Here is a 17708-nt window from a genome sequence, read left to right as displayed (position 1 = left end):
CTTCCAACCACACGGGGGTTTCTATAGGCCATTGCTCCCCATGCCTCTCTGAGGGGGGCCAGGTTCTTGTTCGTGGTCCCTGGTAGGCCCACAGAACTCCATACACATGACTGATGCCAAAATCTGACATTAGCATATCAGCCTAGTAAGCTCCAGGGAGCCAAAGGGGCTCTCCCCAGAAAAAATGTCATTAACAATTGCACTATGAAGTTTTTGCCAAAAACAGGTGTGTATTGCAGGGGTTAATTTAGTTCATTTATTATGCACCCCATGTCATCCTGAATATGTTAGCAGAATAAGGTTATATAGAGGCACATAATGGGCTTAATAAATGAACCCATTTAACCTGTTGTTAGCAAAGACAACTGGTTTTCCTCTTTGATTCCAATGATCTCTTGGAGGTGTTGAGTGCTTTGTTTTGTGCTTCTATCTTATAGCGAGTAGTTGCATGATGGTGCACTAAATCTGACACTCCACTGCTGCTGCATTCAACTACGTGACAGGACCATTTGTAAAGAAACATATTCCACATTGCAAGATTCTTTCAACCAGATCCTGACATGCAAACTGGTTTCTTATTGTCCACAAGGAAAGCAAATGAATTCAACATGGCAATAAGCCTGAAGTAACATATTTCATTCAATGAACAGAGTTATATGTTGGTCAGCTGCTCTCAATAAATTATACAGTACTTTATTATTTAAAAGAAGAAATGTATCTATGTGGCACTAACCTGACACAGGTAGACCTTGTGGAGATGCCACTCCTGTCCAAGAGCAACAACGCACACATCAGATGATCGTCCATCTTCAAACAAGGTCTTGTATATATACTTTGAGGTGGAGTTTAGTTTTCGTCTTGAAAGAACAACAAGGTAATATAAATTTAATGAGACGAAAATAATTAGAACATAGGTACTAACCAACCCTTTTGGTAATGTTAGAAAAGTCAAAAAATATTTCAGATTGTGAAAGCACAGTTCTGTGTATGTTACTCTGCTGCTCCCAGAGGATATACTGTACATCCCGTGCACTTTAAAGGCTCGCAACATGCAATTAAGCAAGCAACACATGACACTGGCACTACAAAAAGGTGAGTAGAGAGAATACAGTACTCCTAAGGGGTCATATATGGCTCTTGAAAGTCCCTAGGGACAGTGACATTCAGCCAGAATAGACTGATGTTACAAATGTCTGTTCAAAAGAACAAGCCTCTAAGAATTCCCAGTAATGTCACACTTGTGGCCACCAATGGGACCTCTGGATAGGTCTAATCTTAATTTTCCAGTTACATAAAAGCTTGCACCACTTCACTACGAACAGGTGGCAACACTTACCCCAAACCCAGGTAGATTTTTACCCCAGGTAGGGTAAACCCAAACCCGGAGTCTATACCCTCCTAACATATGACTGACAGAGAGCTACCCTCAAAGCATAGTGAAGGCAAAGGTGAAAGGAATGGAAGCAGAACAACAACATGCAGAGAAAGATGCTTTACACATGCACAAAGCTTATTTTCTAAGCAGTCATTCTGCTATTCCCAGACGTGTCTAACAGAAGATACTGATATAAGCATGCATAGAAATATTCGGAGGTGGGTACAGTACTAACTTATGCTCCCATGGTAAAGAAACCCCTCCCCCCCCCCTTTAACACTTTCAGTCGGTGGGGACGGATATTGCATCCATAAATACCTGTGACTCTACGGATGTCCGGCAGGGATGCATGTTGCGTCCAAAATTAAAATATTTGTTAAAATTCCATTTTTTCCCGATCATTTTGGGATATGTTTTAAAATGTGCGCCAACATCTTCCCATTTTCTGTGATGGCCCATGTGGCATCACGGCACTGCCTTCTATGCGGTAAGTCCTTGTTATCGTGTCTATGCTCGTGACCACTGTGGCCTCCCCTTGCGTCCAACACGTGCCCGTTCTGCCTATTTTTCCTCAGCTATACTTATTACTGCCTTTATAAAAACTCTATATTTACTCCAAGATGGATAGTGATCAAGAACAGTACCATTCCAGGATGAAAGCAGAAAAAGAAACATATCTGAGGGAGAAGCCAAGTACTGTAGTGTACACCAAAAGTACAGCAAAGTGAAACTTACACCAACAAAATTTCAGACGTTAGTTGAAGACTTTTCTGATCTTGATCTTGAAAGTGCAGAAAGTGACAGTGATGTAGATAGTGAGGAGGTTGAAACTGAAACAGCATGTGAGGATGAAATTGAAAGTGAGGAGAGTGATGATGATGTTGATACTGCCACATGTGCAGGGCCTGCTATTAGAACTCGTACTGGACATACCGCTCGTACCCAACGTACCTCACACACCAGTTCTGGTGAAGCCTGGTCTAATGACAACACTGCACTATTTGTAGACAGTTTTACTGGAACACCAGGCTTGACGGGGACACTAAGCCCCAAAAGCATCTCAAGATAACCTTAAGATAACCTCAAGATAACCGTCAACATTGTCAAGCATAAAAGCAGGGTCGACAGCCCCAGAGAATAAAAAGTATGGCCAGGGCACAAAATATGGCCTGTGCTCAACAAGCTGGCCAAACCAGACAAACTACCAAATAGTCACCAAAGAACCAGCCCAAATCCAAATCATATCAGGCCAGAACACAATAAGCAAATAAGTTGCCACCCCTGTCGAGATGCAATATTAAGGTAACTATCTCTGTGAGAATTGCATTCCTACATTAGATTCTGGTATTATTTTATAAACCAGCATATCTTTCAAGTCATACCATAGGCTTTTCCAACAAATATGTATATTTTTTTATTATACTTTGAATGGAAATATCATTTATCTAAACATTCTCTTTATCTAGAAATTTCTAGCTAGTAGCTGAAACAACAACCATAATAATAATGATCACAATAATAAGAACAACAGATTTGAGCTAAAGAAAAGCTACTGATGCACCAACATGTTATGGCACAGAGTAAATTATTGGCTAAAAAAACTAGCATTGAATGTAATGAAACGCCATTTTCTGGGTGAGCCCCGGAGGCTCCCTGGAGCTATCAGACTGATATGCAAAATATTAGTCTAGGGCATTAGGCAATGGAGTTCAGCCTACTGGGGACTAAGAGCCAGAACCTGGCCCCCTCAGAGAGGCACAGGGAGGAATGGCCTATGGAGACCGCCCCCCCCTTGTTGTTGGGGGTATTCCTTGTCTGCTATCGACTGGGGTTGGGCACCCAGAAAGGTAGGCATAACAAAATAAACCCCACTTGGTAAGAAAATTGCAACCGAAACCCGAACAGGGAGGCAGAACTCTCCCAACTCTCAAGGAAACAAGCAAACATCACAACGCTGCATCGCTAGTCTGTGCAGCCCTCCCCTCCCCGGGAGGGGGAGAGGGGAACCCCCGGACCCCTCGCACCGGCTACTCACACTCCAGTTCAGAGGCTGAGCATCAAAAGCAAAACGAAACCGCCGACTGGAGGGAGGGAGGGTGCCAGGGAGCCTCCGGGGCTCGTCCAGAAAATGGTGTTTCATTACATTCAACGCTGGTTTTCTGTGGGGAGCCCCTTGGCTCCCTGGAGGTACAAAACCCAAGATAAGTAAAGGAGGGACTTACCCGGGAGGCGGCTGCCACACGCTCCTCAACTCGAGGTCAAGGCAACTAGCTGCAACCTGCGACTCAAAGCCACATACGAATGCTTAGGACCAGGAATATTTACCAAATAACGGGCGGCCAGGACCCTGTTCGACCTCCAAAATCCCCACGTCCAAATGTCAGCCCAAGACATATTGCCGAAGATGGGAGCCAAATCAGCAAACTTACGAACGTCATGGGCAAGAGGATAGACCGCGGCTAGATAAACAGCCTGTTGCTGGCTAAAGCCACAACCGGACACAACATAAGATGCACCCCCGGCCTGACCAACTAAGCATCAAGGATCCAAGGACCCCTCCGGAAAGCTGCTGTCTAGTTCTTCGCCAGAAAAGGAGGAGACGGCTGTAACCGAACAAACTGATCACCAGAACCAAAAAAGCAAAACCCCTGCGCTGGAGGAGAGCATGAAGCTCACCAACCCGACCCCCAGAGGCCAAAGGCAACAGAAACAGGGTCTTGGAAAAACAATCACAAACCAAAGGGGCAAGAACCTGGATGGCTCAGGCAGTGCATGAGCAGGCCAGGGATGAAACAAAGTATGAGAAAGCTTACAGAATGGGGCAGAAGTGACATCCACCCTGAACACAAGCTGGAGTGGCTCCGCCAGCGCCGAACTATATGAGGTGACAGTATTCGTCATCAAATGACGGTCTTGAAAAAACAAGAAAGAAAAGACAAGACAACCCAATCAAAAATTGAAGACAACCTACGAAAACACACAAAATGGCAAAAAGAACGCCAGGAAACTTAATACTGTTGCTAAGACGAAGCTCACAGATGGGACACCATCAACGAAGCCACCTGATCATCATACAAATGGTGATAAACCCGCATCAAAAAGATCAGACGCAAAGAGTGGAGTAGACCAAACCAGCCATGTACCGGACTGGTCCGATCTGCTGAACGAGGTGGATTCATGGAAAATGCCCCGGGTACAGACACCGAGCAAGCAGCGCCTGAAACCAAGGCTGGGTTGGCCACCAAGGGGGCCACTAGGATAACTCTTCCACGGTAGGACTCCAACTGAATCCAAAGCAACAGCTAGACCAGGGAAACGAGGTATAAATAACCCCACCTTTACCAGTCCTGCCGAAAGCCATCCACCGCGACGGCTCCGCAGTTGTGGAAGAGTGCCATATATATCGGGAGACGCCACGACCACGCCGGCACGAAAAGGTTCACCCCCAGGAGCCCATACGGCTGGCAGAACCAACTGAGGGCATCGACATCGACTGTCCATTCCGGGGACAGGCCGTCCGCCAGGACATTGGACACCTACCAGATATAAACTGCACGGAGAGCCAAACCCTGATAAACCAGCAGACAAGCCACTCAAAGCAACCAGCCCCAAAGAGTCAAGGACCAAAGAGAACCCCCCGCAGTTCAAGCAATGAACCACCAGAGAGCAGTCCATATGGAACCAGATCGTGGAGCCCCAAACGACCCGTACCCTCCAAAGCGACAGCCAAAACGCTGCGAACTCTCGAACCATGCTGTGAGCCCAACGGTAGGACAGACCTCACCATCCCTGGCTGACCTGGTGAGCACTGGTCACAAAGCCCCAGCCAAGAGACGATGCATCTGTGAACACATCAAGCGAGGGCTCTGGTAGGTGCCAAGGCATTGAACCCCGAAAAACCTGATGAGGAAGCCGGTGACTCGGCGACCAACACAAGGCCCACAGAGGCCGAACCCAGCGATCGTGAGAGAGGCAGAAGGGGCGTCCCCAAAGGAACCAGAACAGATGCTGAAGAGAAACCCGACCCAGCGGGTAAACCAGCACGACAAAGTTCAGACTCCCTGCGCAACTGTTCGAGCAACCACCGAGTGACCTGGGACCCCTCAGAAAAAGATGAAGGCAACACTGCAGCCACAGCAACGCCTCTGGAGGGAGAGACATGAAAGCAGTCTGAGTCCCAAACGAGGCCCAGCCAGGTCCAAACCTGGGACGGAACCAGATGGAATTTCCTCCAGTTCACCAGGAACCTGAACCCGGCAAATTGGGAAAGAACTACACCCCCTGGTGAACAGACAAGCAGACCAGCTGGGAGCCCACACCAACCAGTCGTCAAGGTAGGCCAGAACCCGAACCCCTAGCAAATGCAGACAGGTCACCACGACCCCGGGTAAGATGTGTGAATACGTGAGGAGCCAAATTCAAGCCAAAAGGAAGGCAACGAAAGCGGTAAGCCTGTTGCACCACCATGAAACCTAACCAGACCCTGAACCCCAGGTGAATGGGAATATGCCAATATGCGTCCCAGAGATCCTGAGACACCACCCAAGCAGCCGGCTCCAATAGAAGCCGAACTTGAGACAGAGTGGTCATTTGAAAGGATGGCAAGGAATCCGAACTTGAGACAGAGTGATCATTTGAAAGGATGGCAAGGAATCCAAGAGTTCAGATGAGACAAGTCCAGAATGAACTGCAGATCTGCACAGTCCCATTTCAGCACTGGAAACGGGCAAGAAACCCACCTGAGGGACGGGGTCATTTCAACCCAGCCCAAATGCACCAATTCCAAGATGACCCGACGGAGTGCAAGGGAAGAAGCCTGCCCCGTCATCCCCGAACCCCCTGAAGGAGGAGCCACCCAACACCACCACAGGCCGGAGGAGAAGACCCCAAATACCCCACGAATCATGGGACCAAGCATGAGCAAACAGCACGAGCCTCCCCCCCCATCCCACCATCGTCCTATCAAAGGGGCGACCCGCGAAAGGACTCATGCCTCTTACGAGAAGCCGGCCTACGAGCAGAGCGATCATTCTGCTGACCAGACGATGCCAGCTCCGAAGGAAGCGCCGGCTCAGAAGCCGGCACCAATGGCCCACCCCGACCAGAGGAACCTCAAGCCCTGTCATGACCCTTACAAGAAGACCGAGAACTGCCACCCCGGAGAAGCAACAAGTCCAACATAGGATGACAACTAGACGAAGCCACCTGCAGAAACAGCAGTCTCTGCAAACAGCAATGGACAAAAGGGCGATGAAAACCTAAAAGCCAGGGCCCAAGCGGATTCCAAAGAGAGAGCGAGTACAGCCTGCCGGCACACGAGGCGAGCAAGCAGGCTTCCCTAAGCGCATGCAGCCCCTGTGCAATGTTATAGGGGCTGGCCACACCACACCGCAACACAGCAGAGAGCACCACTAAGGGAAAACACTGCTAAGAAATTGAGGCCAGAGTTGACGTCCATCCCGATCACATCAGCCAACTGGGGTATGTGAGAAGCCAGCACGGGGGATTGGGTCACCCCCTCCCCCTCCCCCTCCCGGGGAGGGGAGGGCTGTGCAGAAAAGCACCGCAGCGGCGGTAGTGTGACATTTGCTTGTTTCCTTGAGAGTTGGGGGCGTTCTGCCTCCCTATTTGGTTTTTGGTTGCAATTTTCTTACCAAGTGGGGTTTCTTTTGTTATGCCTACCTTTCTGGGTGCCTAACTCCAGTCAATGGCAGACAAGGAATAACCCCAACCACAGGGAAGGTTTCCAGAGGCCATTACTTTTTGTACCTCTCTGAGGAGGCAAAGTTCTAGCTCTTGGTTCCTGGTAGGCTGAACTTCATTGACTAATGCCTTAGAGTAATATATCGCATATTAGTCCGATAGCTCCAGGGAGCCAAAGGGGCTCCCCACAAAAATATGATTTTGAGAGATATTTTAAATGTCAAAGGTTGAAGCTTTAGAGTGCATACTTTTTTGGTGTGTGCAGAAGGGAATCCAAGTCCATTGCATCCTCATCATCGCTCTCCACTTCCTCCACTTTCCGCTTGCTTCCTCCAGACCCCATCACATGGGAACCCATCCAGCCTTGAAGTAAGTTCCCCATAACTACCTAAAAAAGAATAGAAATTTATTAGATAACTTTATTCATAAAACTTGTTTGTACGTTTATAATAACTTTAGATTACAAAACAAAATCAATTTCATGAATACTAATGTATGCATGTACTGTATTCACAAAACAATGTTTTCCTTTGTGGTTCCCTGAAGCTATACACTGAGATGGTACCATCTACTAGGTTGCATCAATTATATGGGCCTACTGGGAACCAGAGTCAGAACCTGGCCCCACCCCCCACTCTCAACCAGAGGCACAGGAAGCAGTGACTTTTTTGCCACCTCACTGGCAAAGGCAACCAGAAAGTTAACGAGTCAGAACAACTACAATAGAGTACGGCTGGATTCAAAAAGAGACCGAAGTCTCGAATCAAAACCCGCCTAAAGAACTCCCCAAACCATGTAAATAAATAATCGAATTCTCATGGAACTAGTGTGAGCTCAATCACGCCTACTTCCAAACTTGTTTGGGAGGAGGGGGAAGTAGCTCACCACCTGCCATGGTCTGAGCTGTCAATTCTATCATTGATGTAGTGCGTATTAGGTCTCTTCTCTTCTATGCTGACTCCGGTGTTCTGCCCGTTTAACTAAGTAGCATGGTGTTTGCCCTTGATGGCATTTTCTATACACTGCAGTGTAGCATGAGCCAAGCTTTAAGGGAACTTGGAGCTGCATGTGCACAGGGTTACCTTCCCTCCTGTGCTTCCCTTGCATTGCCAGGGTTTTCTTCTCTGGTGTGTTTGGGCGGGTCGCTTCCTTAGAGGTCTTCCTCACTTGTGGTGGCCCATGTCCAGGGTGAGTCAGGTTTCTTGTGACTTCCCTGTCTTGACCTGTTTCTGGTGTGATATTGACTGATAGGGCACTGGTGGTTTGTGTGCTTAACATTTCCAGTGTGCCGAGGTCGGCCTTCACAGCTGCACGAACAAGGCTGTATCAGCTTAATTTTAGGTCCAGAATAGCAATCCAAGTGCCTGGGTTTCCTCCTTAGGTTACCCTTCAGGCCTGGAAATCCTCTGCAGGTTCTGTGATCCCATGGATATTCCCCTCAAACTTGCCCTCTCCTTGTGCGTGAGGGCAGTAGCACTCCACACAGTTGAATAAGGCGCGGCTGGGATCATCCTGGGTGTAGGTTCGAACCCTCATCATGGCCCTTGTGGATTTGTTCACTTGATATATCACGCTATTGTGATTTCTGTGTGTATTGAAGGGCGTAGAGGTAGAACATCTGCTTGACAGAGCCCAGGTGCCTGGGGGAATTGTGTGAAACCCCGGTTTGTGCTTCGGAGAAGCAGCGGGATCCTCGTGAGGGCAGTAACACTCCAGATTGCAATTCTTTTACCATGCCATGGCACAGCTGACTAAGGTGCATCTGGAATCATCCTGGGTGTAAGTTCGAACCCATAGCCCCTTGTGGATTTGTTCATTTGATATATCGTGCTATATATCATGCTTCCCCCATGGGGCTCTCCTTTCTATCCTGATGCCATTTGCATGTCTCAGGCAGCTTCTGCTTTATGTGTCGGCTTTCTTTGTCTTGAGCAGTCTAGGTTATATGCCTGGTTGGATGCCCCAGAGCTGCCCCAACTGGTGTTTAGGGTCCTAGGATGAGGCGTATTGATGATTTCCATCTTAGTTCTGTCCACACATCAATTTCTCTCCCATTTGGGCATGGTTTGCCCTGCCTCTGATCTTTCATTCTCCCATTGCTTCCAGCTCTGGAACATTTGGGATTTTGGCTTCAGCAACTATTCAAGTACATCTAGTGCAGTCTTTTCGCTGCCACCCCAACTGATGGATGTGGGTCCTATTGGCCCTTTGCTAGCTGTTGCATCACTGGCTTCCTCTTCATGTTTTTTGTGGTTCAATTCCCTGGTGCCTTCCTCCACCCATGCTAGATACCTATATGTATGCCTTGGCTGTAAGTTGGAGCTTTGTGACCTGCACTCATCAAGCTGTCAAGGGTCACTGTTCTCCACTTCTTCATCGGGTACACAGTATGGTTTGGGAGTTTGTAGCCATGAGGCATGTGCCATGTCATTACAGCACTGTATCATCATTTTGAGATGACACTAGGATTTTCATGTGAGCAGACAGTATAGAGGACACGGCAATTCTCCAATTGGACGTAAATCGAGTCTTTCAATAGGCCACAGATAATAATACGATGTTTAATGAAAATAAGTTCCAGCTCCTGCGCTATGGAAAAAATAAAAATTTAAAAACGGAAACCAAACCCCTCTAATATTTTCCCGCCATTGAATCATGGAATCAAATCACACTATAGAACGATAAAGCAATGTAAAGGACCTAGGAGTAATCATGTCAGAAGACCTTACTGTTACATACAACCACGACTGCAAGAAAAATGACAGGTTGGATAACAAGATCCTTCCAAACAAGGAATGCCCATACCAGTGATGATAATTTTCAAGCCACTAGTGCTCTCTAAGGTGAAATATTGTTGCACTCTAACAGCCCCATTCAGAGCCAGAGAAGTTGCTGACCTAGAGATCGTGCAAAGTTCCTTTACCACTAGAATCCACTCTACAGTATTAAATTTTATCATTATTTTTTATTTTCTTGTTTTTCAAGTTACACTGGTATCATTTAGACAAAGTTGGAGCATTTGTCTAGTAGATTATGCACAAAACATTTGAAAGAGTTTCAGAAAATTTAAAACTGAGCTCAATGTCACACTTCATATGAAGTTTTGTGCAGTTAAGGGGTTAAAGAGCATTGGGATTCAGTACTTGTACTCATTGTGACAGTGAAAGCTTTCTGTTACTCACCCTTAGGATAGGAATGGGGCCCCATAATAAACTAATCTAACTAAACCTCTCACTTGCTATGTTAGGGTCTCTTGAAATCATGGTGATGTTGGTTTGATAAACTAAGGCTCATTAAGACTTTAACTTGCTTAGTTATATATGAACTTTTGGGTTCAGTTCCCGAGCCCATTATGTATCGCTGAAACCTTTCCACCACCACTGTGTGGTAGTGGAAAGGCTGGATAGCCTGGATATAGGATATAGGCTGGATAGCCTATCTATCCAGTTAGATTGGATAGCGCACAGGACTCATAATTCTATGGCGCGGGTTCGATTCCCGCACCAGGCAGAAACAAATGGGCAAAGTTTCTTTTACCTTGAATGCCCCTGTTACCTAGCAGTAAATAGGTACCTGGGAGTTAGTCAGCTGTCATGGGCTGCTTCCTGGGGTGTGTGTGTGTGGTGTGGAAAAAAAAAGTAGTTAGTAAACAGTTGATTGACAGTTGAGAGGCGGGCCGAAAGAGCAAAGCTCAACCCCCGCAAACACAACTAGGTGAATACAACTAGGTGAATACAATATTAATATTGGGTGTATAATAAACTAAAACTATCTTAGGCTTTTTGAATACTGCCAAGAACACATCACTGTGCAATCATTAAGTTTACAGATATATACTGTATTGGCATGACTGCCACATATAATATTTTTATGAGTAAAATGCAATAATACCACTTGAGTAATGACAGCAACTCACAATTAAGCATATTACAATACAATACAATACAATACAATTTTATTTAGGTAAGGTACATACATACAATAAATATTTACAAGGATTGTTTAACTTATAGGTATAGCTAGTACATACAATGCCTAAAGCCACTATTACGCAAAGCGTTTCGGGCATGATAAACTTAAATGACAAGCTTAATACTAATTGAGCATAATGAGTAGAATGAAAACAAGAAATGAAAACATAGATGAAAAAGCAGCACAAATACAATTATGTCGACAAACAGCGCTCTTTAAAGAAAAAAACAGACATTGGTTGACAATAGAAGGGTAAGGTAGGTTACAGGGAATTTATTAGGTATAGCTTCGCTTTTAACTTAAACTGGTTGAGAGAGGTACAGTCTTTAACATGGTTGGGAAGGTCATTCCACATTCTGGGCCCCTTGATTTGTAGAGCATTTCTAGTTTGATTAAGTCGTACTCTAGGAATATCAAAACTGTATTTATTTCTGGTGTGATGCTCATGGGTTCTGATACAACCTTCTATGAAGCTTTTGAGATCAGGATTGGCATTATAGTTTAGCATTTTATATATGTATAATACACATGAGAGAATGTGCAGTGACTTAATGTCTAACATATTCAGAGATTTAAGTAGGGGTACCGAGTGGTGTCTGGGGCCAGAATTGGATATTGTCCTAATAGCAGCTTTGTGTTGAGTAATTAGAGGACGTAAGTGATTTTGGGTAGTAGAGCCCCAAGCACAAATACCATAGTTGAGATATGGATAGATAAGGGAGTAATAGAGAGTCACCAGGGCAGGGCGTGGTACATAATATCTGATCTTAGAAAGAATGCCCACAGTTTTTGAAACTTTTTTTGATATGTTTAGAATGTGTCCCTGGAAATTAAGCTTGTGGTCAATGAGAATGCCAAGGAATTTGCCATCTAATTTGTTACAAATTTGGGTATTGTTTATTTTGAGATTTATTTGATTAGAGGATTTATTGCCAAACAGAATATAAAAGGTTTTGTCAATGTTAAGGGTGAGTTTGTTGGCAGTTAGCCACAGATGGACTTTATTTAGCTCAGTATTTACTGTGGCATTTAGAGCAAGGGGATCAGGACTGGAGTAAATGAAGGTTGTGTCGTCAGCAAATAGAATTGGTTTGAGGTGTTGGGAGGCATTTGGAAGGTCATTAATGTAGATGAGAAAGAGGAGAGGGCCAAGTATGCTGCCCTGGGGAACACCAATGTTGATGGGTAGGGTGGGAGAAATTGTATTATTCACAGAAACATATTGGAGCCTGTCAGTAAGGTAGGATTTGAGGTATTGTAGGGAGTGTCCTCTGACTCCATAATGATGTAATTTAAGAAGAAGGTTTTGGTGGTTGACAGTGTCAAAAGCTTTACGCAGGTCCACAAACAACCCAACAGAGAACTCATTTTTATCAAGAGCTGTATGAATCGAGTTAAGCATACTAATAAGTGCATCGTTAGTGCTTTTTTTGGGTCTGAAGCCATATTGGCAAGGGCTAAGTATATTGAGTTTGGCTAGATATGAGTAAAGCTGCTTATAGATTAGTTTTTCAAAAATTTTTGACAAGTTTGGCAGGATAGATATAGGTCTGTAGTTGTTAACATCTGTGAGATTACCACATTTGTGGACAGGCGTTACTCTCGCTTTTTTTAGAATATCTGGGAAGGTTTGGAGTTCAAGTGACTTGTTGAAGAGCAAAGCAATAGCAGGGGCTAAAGATCTGGAGGCTTTTTTGTAAATTAAAGTTGGTATCTCCTCAAGGGCACCAGACTTGGTTTTAAGGGAAAGGATTATCTCATTGACGTCAGTGGAATTAATAGGCTTTAGGTACAGAGACTGTGGATAGTTACCTGAAAGATAGTCATTAATGTCTGTACTGGAAGATGGAATATCATTTGCAAGGGATGAACCAATGGAAGAGAAGAACCTATTGAACTCAGTAGCAGAATCAGAGGCTGAAAGCTGACCATCGTTATTAGACAGGAGAGTCGGTTTGTTATTTAAAGACTTCTTTGATCCCAATATTTGAGAAATTGTTCTCCAAGTTTGTTTAATGTTGCTCTTTATTTGGGTAAATTTATCTTCGTAGTATTTAGTTTTGGCTCATCTAATTATCTTAGACAGCAATAATGAGTAATTCTTTGAGAATTCTTTGGAGACAATTCCTAACCTATACTTCTTCTCAAGGTCATGTTTTTTATTAATAGATTTAAGTATTCCCTTTGTAAGCCAGGGATTGTTAAGCCTTTTGGTTGTGACTTGTTTTGTAAGCATAGGACAGTGGGTATTATAAAGGCTAAGAGTTTTTTGAAGAAAAGATTGTACTGCAAGGTTGATGTCCACTATGTTACCTAACTCGGACTCCCAGTTTATTATACATTAGGACATTATACGTTTACATTATACATTATACTATAATGTATTATACATTATACGTTTATATACATTATTATGTAGTTTATTATACATTATCTATTAGGCTTATACATTCAAGTTGAAGCTTTAGGATGGCTTCATCTAACCACTAACCATTGCCAGCCACATGCCACACACCACTCTAAACATACCGGCAGGTGGACAAATCACAGGACACAGAGCAGTGTGTCCTGAACATTATCGGATCACAACCAAGGGTCCTGGGTTCAATTACTGTAGTGGAACAGACTTAGGCTTGGCATGCTTTTTTCACATGATGCTTCTGTTCACCTAGCAGTAAACATGCATCCAGAATTTGGGCAATTTTAGTGGATCCCATCTACTAATCTTTGCTCTGGATTACATCCAGAGCAAAGTCAGTAGTTGGGATCTGGATAAACCTATAAACAGGCATCCTGGTTTCGACAACGGGATTGACACTAACATCACTTATAATGTTAAACGAGAGATTGGGGCTACTGCCATTGCCTCATCTATTATGAAACAAGTACTCAAACAACCAAACTATCACATTCAAAATGAAAATAAACTGATGAGAACAGCACCTTCTATGGCAGGTTCGTTAATCAAGTCACAGGCGTCCTCTATCAATCTATATCCTCAATAACTGTCAAGAATTTTGTTGACAAATAACGTAGAGGCAAGAATAAGTCTTGTTCTTTAAGGCACGTGAAGTTTGCGTGCGGGGGCGAGCCACTCGACGTTGAGTTCTCAACTTTTGTTTACAAACATAAGAATCTGAACCGGTCTTATGGTTCTTTCTTCTGAATTACGACACTTAAAAAGATATAACTATTATTATTATTTGTTTACTTGAAAAATCCCCCCGCCTACCCTACCATGAGAAACAGGGCATAATGCAGTGAAAAATATCTACGATAAAGACTTTTATTTTATTTTTATTTTAAGTATACAGAGTATACTTTATTATACATTTATACTACATACTACATACTACATACATACTATACATTTTAAGTATACCCTCTTTTACCTCTATTTTTATTTGTTCTCAACACATTTTATTCTTTTTACCCATTAGTTTTAAGCTTTAGTCATTAATGTTTTTCCTGCCCGAAACGCTTTGCGTAATAGTGGCTTTAGGCATTGTATGTACTAGCTCTATCTATAAAGCCAACAAACTTTGTAAAATCTCTTTATGTATGTACCTTACCTAAATAAAAATTATTATTATTATTATTATTATTATTATTATTATTATTATTATAGAGCACTTGAGCAACCAGCCCCAGCCACACAACCCCGACCCTTCATACACTCACGAATATTGTTAGATATTCTTGTGACTGTAGCCAGAGTTTGCTAGTGCAGGCTGATAATTAGGCTCACTTTCATGTTCTTCCCTGAGTCCATGTGTGACTAACCATCCTGTGAGCTGGGGATATTAGATGAACTTTTAGCTAGTTTTTTATCCACACTTTGTAGTCTTTCATATATATAGAATAGGGTAGCAGCACATTGCTGTAATTGCCACTTAAGTAATTCATGAATAAACTAAGGCAAGAAATTATTTAGTAATGTAATTAATAAAATAATTAAATTAAGGTAAACTAATTACCGCTTAGGTAATTACTGCAGTGTGCTGCTACCCTATTCTATATGAAAGATTACAAAGTGTAAATCAAATCACAGATATAGTGTTAGAGAGTATGTCCTACCTCTTGTTCACATCAAATTCAAATTTGTATTCAAAAGAATGTGTACAAAGAACATAATGATGATTCTTGTACATCTGCAGGGGTTCCAAGAATTATCCTCGTGTCTCTTTTCATTCACCTGGGCTCTAGGAGACTCGAACCACGGACCCCACTCGTGTGAGGCAGAAGTTCTTGGTATTAACCAAGATGTTATCTGCACAGCAGACGACAGCCTTAATCGACTTATGTAATTATGTCAGCTATCACCCTGTGTAGGTGTAGGTATTGTGTAGTTATGTCAACTATCAGCCTGTGTAGGTGTAGGTATTGTGTAATTATGTCAACTATCAGCCTGTGTAGGTGTAAGTATTGTGTAGTTATGTCAACTATCAGCCTGTGTAGGTGTAGGTATTGTGTAATTATGTCAACTATCAGCCTGTGTAGGTGTAAGTATTGTGTAGTTATGTCAACTATCAGCCTGTGTAGGTGTAGGTATTGTGTAATTATGTCAACTATCAGCCTGTGTAGGTGTAGGTATTGTGTAGTTATGTCAACTATCAGCCTGTGTAGGTGTAGGTATTGTGTAATTATGTCAACTATCAGCCTGTGTAGGTGTAGGTATTGTGTAATTATGTCAACTATCAGCCTGTGTAGGTGTAGGTATTGTGTAGTTATGTCAACTATCAGCCTGTGTAGGTGTAAGTATTGTGTAGTTATGTCAACTATCAGCCTGTATAGGTGTAGGTATTGTCTAGTTATGTCAGCTATCAGCCTGTGTAGGTGTAAGTATTGTGTAATTATGTCAACTATCAGCCTGTGTAGGTGTAGGTATTGTCTAGTTATGTCAACTATCAGCCTGTGTAGGTGTAGGTATTGTCTAGTTATGTCAACTATCAGCCTGTGTAGGTGTAGGTATTGTGTAATTATGTCAACTATCAGCCTGTGTAGGTGTAGGTATTGTCTAGTTATGTCAACTATCAGCCTGTGTAGGTGTAGGTATTGTCTAGTTATGTCAACTATCAGCCTGTGTAGGTGTAGGTATTGTGTAATTATGTCAACTATCAGCCTGTGTAGGTGTAGGTATTGTCTAGTTATGTCAACTATCAGCCTGTGTAGGTGTAGGTATTGTGTAATTATGTCAACTATCAGCCTGTGTAGGTGTAGGTATTGTCTAGTTATGTCAACTATCAGCCTGTGTAGGTGTAGGTATTGTGTAATTATGTCAACTATCAGCCTGTGTAGGTGTAGGTATTGTCTAGTTATGTCAACTATCAGCCTGTGTAGGTGTAGGTATTGTGTAATTATGTCAACTATCAGCCTGTGTAGGTGTAAGTATTGTGTAATTATGTCAGCTATCAGCCTGTGTAGGTGTAGGTATTGTCTAGTTATGTCAACCTATGCACCAGCAAACTGAAAAGCGTAGGAATGAGGACTCCGCCTGAGATGAGGCCAATTTAAAGGAGGCTTTATAATTCCTCTTAACCTACTTAAAGATGGCCCAGCTCCTCAGGAGAAAGTGCAACACCGGGCAACAAAAATAATTCCAGCACTAAGTCCCTCTCATACCAGGAACGGTTGAGGGCCTCAGGGCTAACAACACTATAAACCAGGCATGACAGGACGGATCTCAGTGAAACTTTTATAATAGTGAACAACTTAGCAGTCCCCGTGGTATAGTGGTTATGACACTCGCCTGACGTTTCGCGAGGGCTTTGTCCTGGGTTCGTATCCTGGCCGGGGAGGATTTACTGGGCGCAAATCCTTAACTGTAGCCTCTGTTTACCCAACAGTAAAATGGGGTTGTTAGACGATTTGGCGGGTCGTATTCCTGGGAACATAGAATTAAGGACTTGCGAGAAACGCTACGTGCACTAGAGGCTATACATGAATGTAAGAATTCTTGTATATAAATGAACTGTGGGGTTGAGTCCCTGAGCCCATTATGTGCCTCTGTAACCCTTTCCACTACCGCCCACAAGATGGGTATGGGGTGCATAATAAATGAACTTAACTAACTATAAATAAAAATAAAATAAACAACTGATTATGTTGATCCAGACTTCTTCAAAAGGTCAGACAAACAAGGAGCAACGGGTTCAAGCTCAACAAGTCACAATGTAGCACTGTAAGTAGGAGATGTATTTTCACCCACAGGGTTATAAACCCATGGAACTGCCTACCCGCCGAAGCCGTAAATACCAAAACTCCGTTAAATTTTAAAATCTAGCTGGAAAAAAAACATCAGAGTAAATGAGGGGAACGTTTGACAAGCCGCCGGCTTCCTGTCCTCGTCGAGGCCACTAAAGTGTTAGTGGCCTTTAGGTAAATTCAGGTAAATAACCCCCCACCCCCAACAAAATTCACCTAGTTGTACTGGCCTAGTTGTGCTTGCGGGGGGTTGAACTTTGGCTCCATGATCCCGCATCCTAACTGTCAATTAACTGGTGTACAGATTCTGGAGCCTGTCTACATGTCTAACTGTGTGTGAAGTCTGTCTCCACCACATAACCGCCTAATGTTTCATTTGTTAACTACTCTGACACTGAAACAAGAGGACTCAGCGGCAGGGAGTGAGCCGGGGCCTGGGAGCTGAGACTCACCA

The 17708-nt window shown here is 43.6% G+C and overlaps 1 protein-coding gene across 1 annotated transcript in view; it reads right to left on the bottom strand.

Moving 5' to 3' along the window:
- The window catches only part of gcl (germ cell-less), a 68851-nt gene extending 54668 nt beyond the window's left edge, over window positions 1-14183 (bottom strand). Inside the window, exons 1-3 of the mRNA XM_045738591.2 lie at window positions 13994-14183; window positions 7327-7466; window positions 734-857 (exon numbers count right to left, since the gene is read on the bottom strand). Coding sequence (XP_045594547.1) covers window positions 734-857; window positions 7327-7460 — 258 coding nt within the window. The 5' untranslated portion in view covers window positions 7461-7466; window positions 13994-14183. The remainder of the gene's footprint in view (window positions 1-733; window positions 858-7326; window positions 7467-13993) is intronic.
- Between the last annotated feature and the right edge of the window lie 3525 nt (window positions 14184-17708).

Source organism: Procambarus clarkii, chromosome 43 (assembly GCF_040958095.1).
Source record: "Procambarus clarkii isolate CNS0578487 chromosome 43, FALCON_Pclarkii_2.0, whole genome shotgun sequence".
Taxonomy (NCBI): domain Eukaryota; kingdom Metazoa; phylum Arthropoda; class Malacostraca; order Decapoda; family Cambaridae; genus Procambarus; species Procambarus clarkii.
Note: the sequence above shows the minus strand (reverse complement) of the source record. Positions and strands in the feature narration are given on the sequence as shown.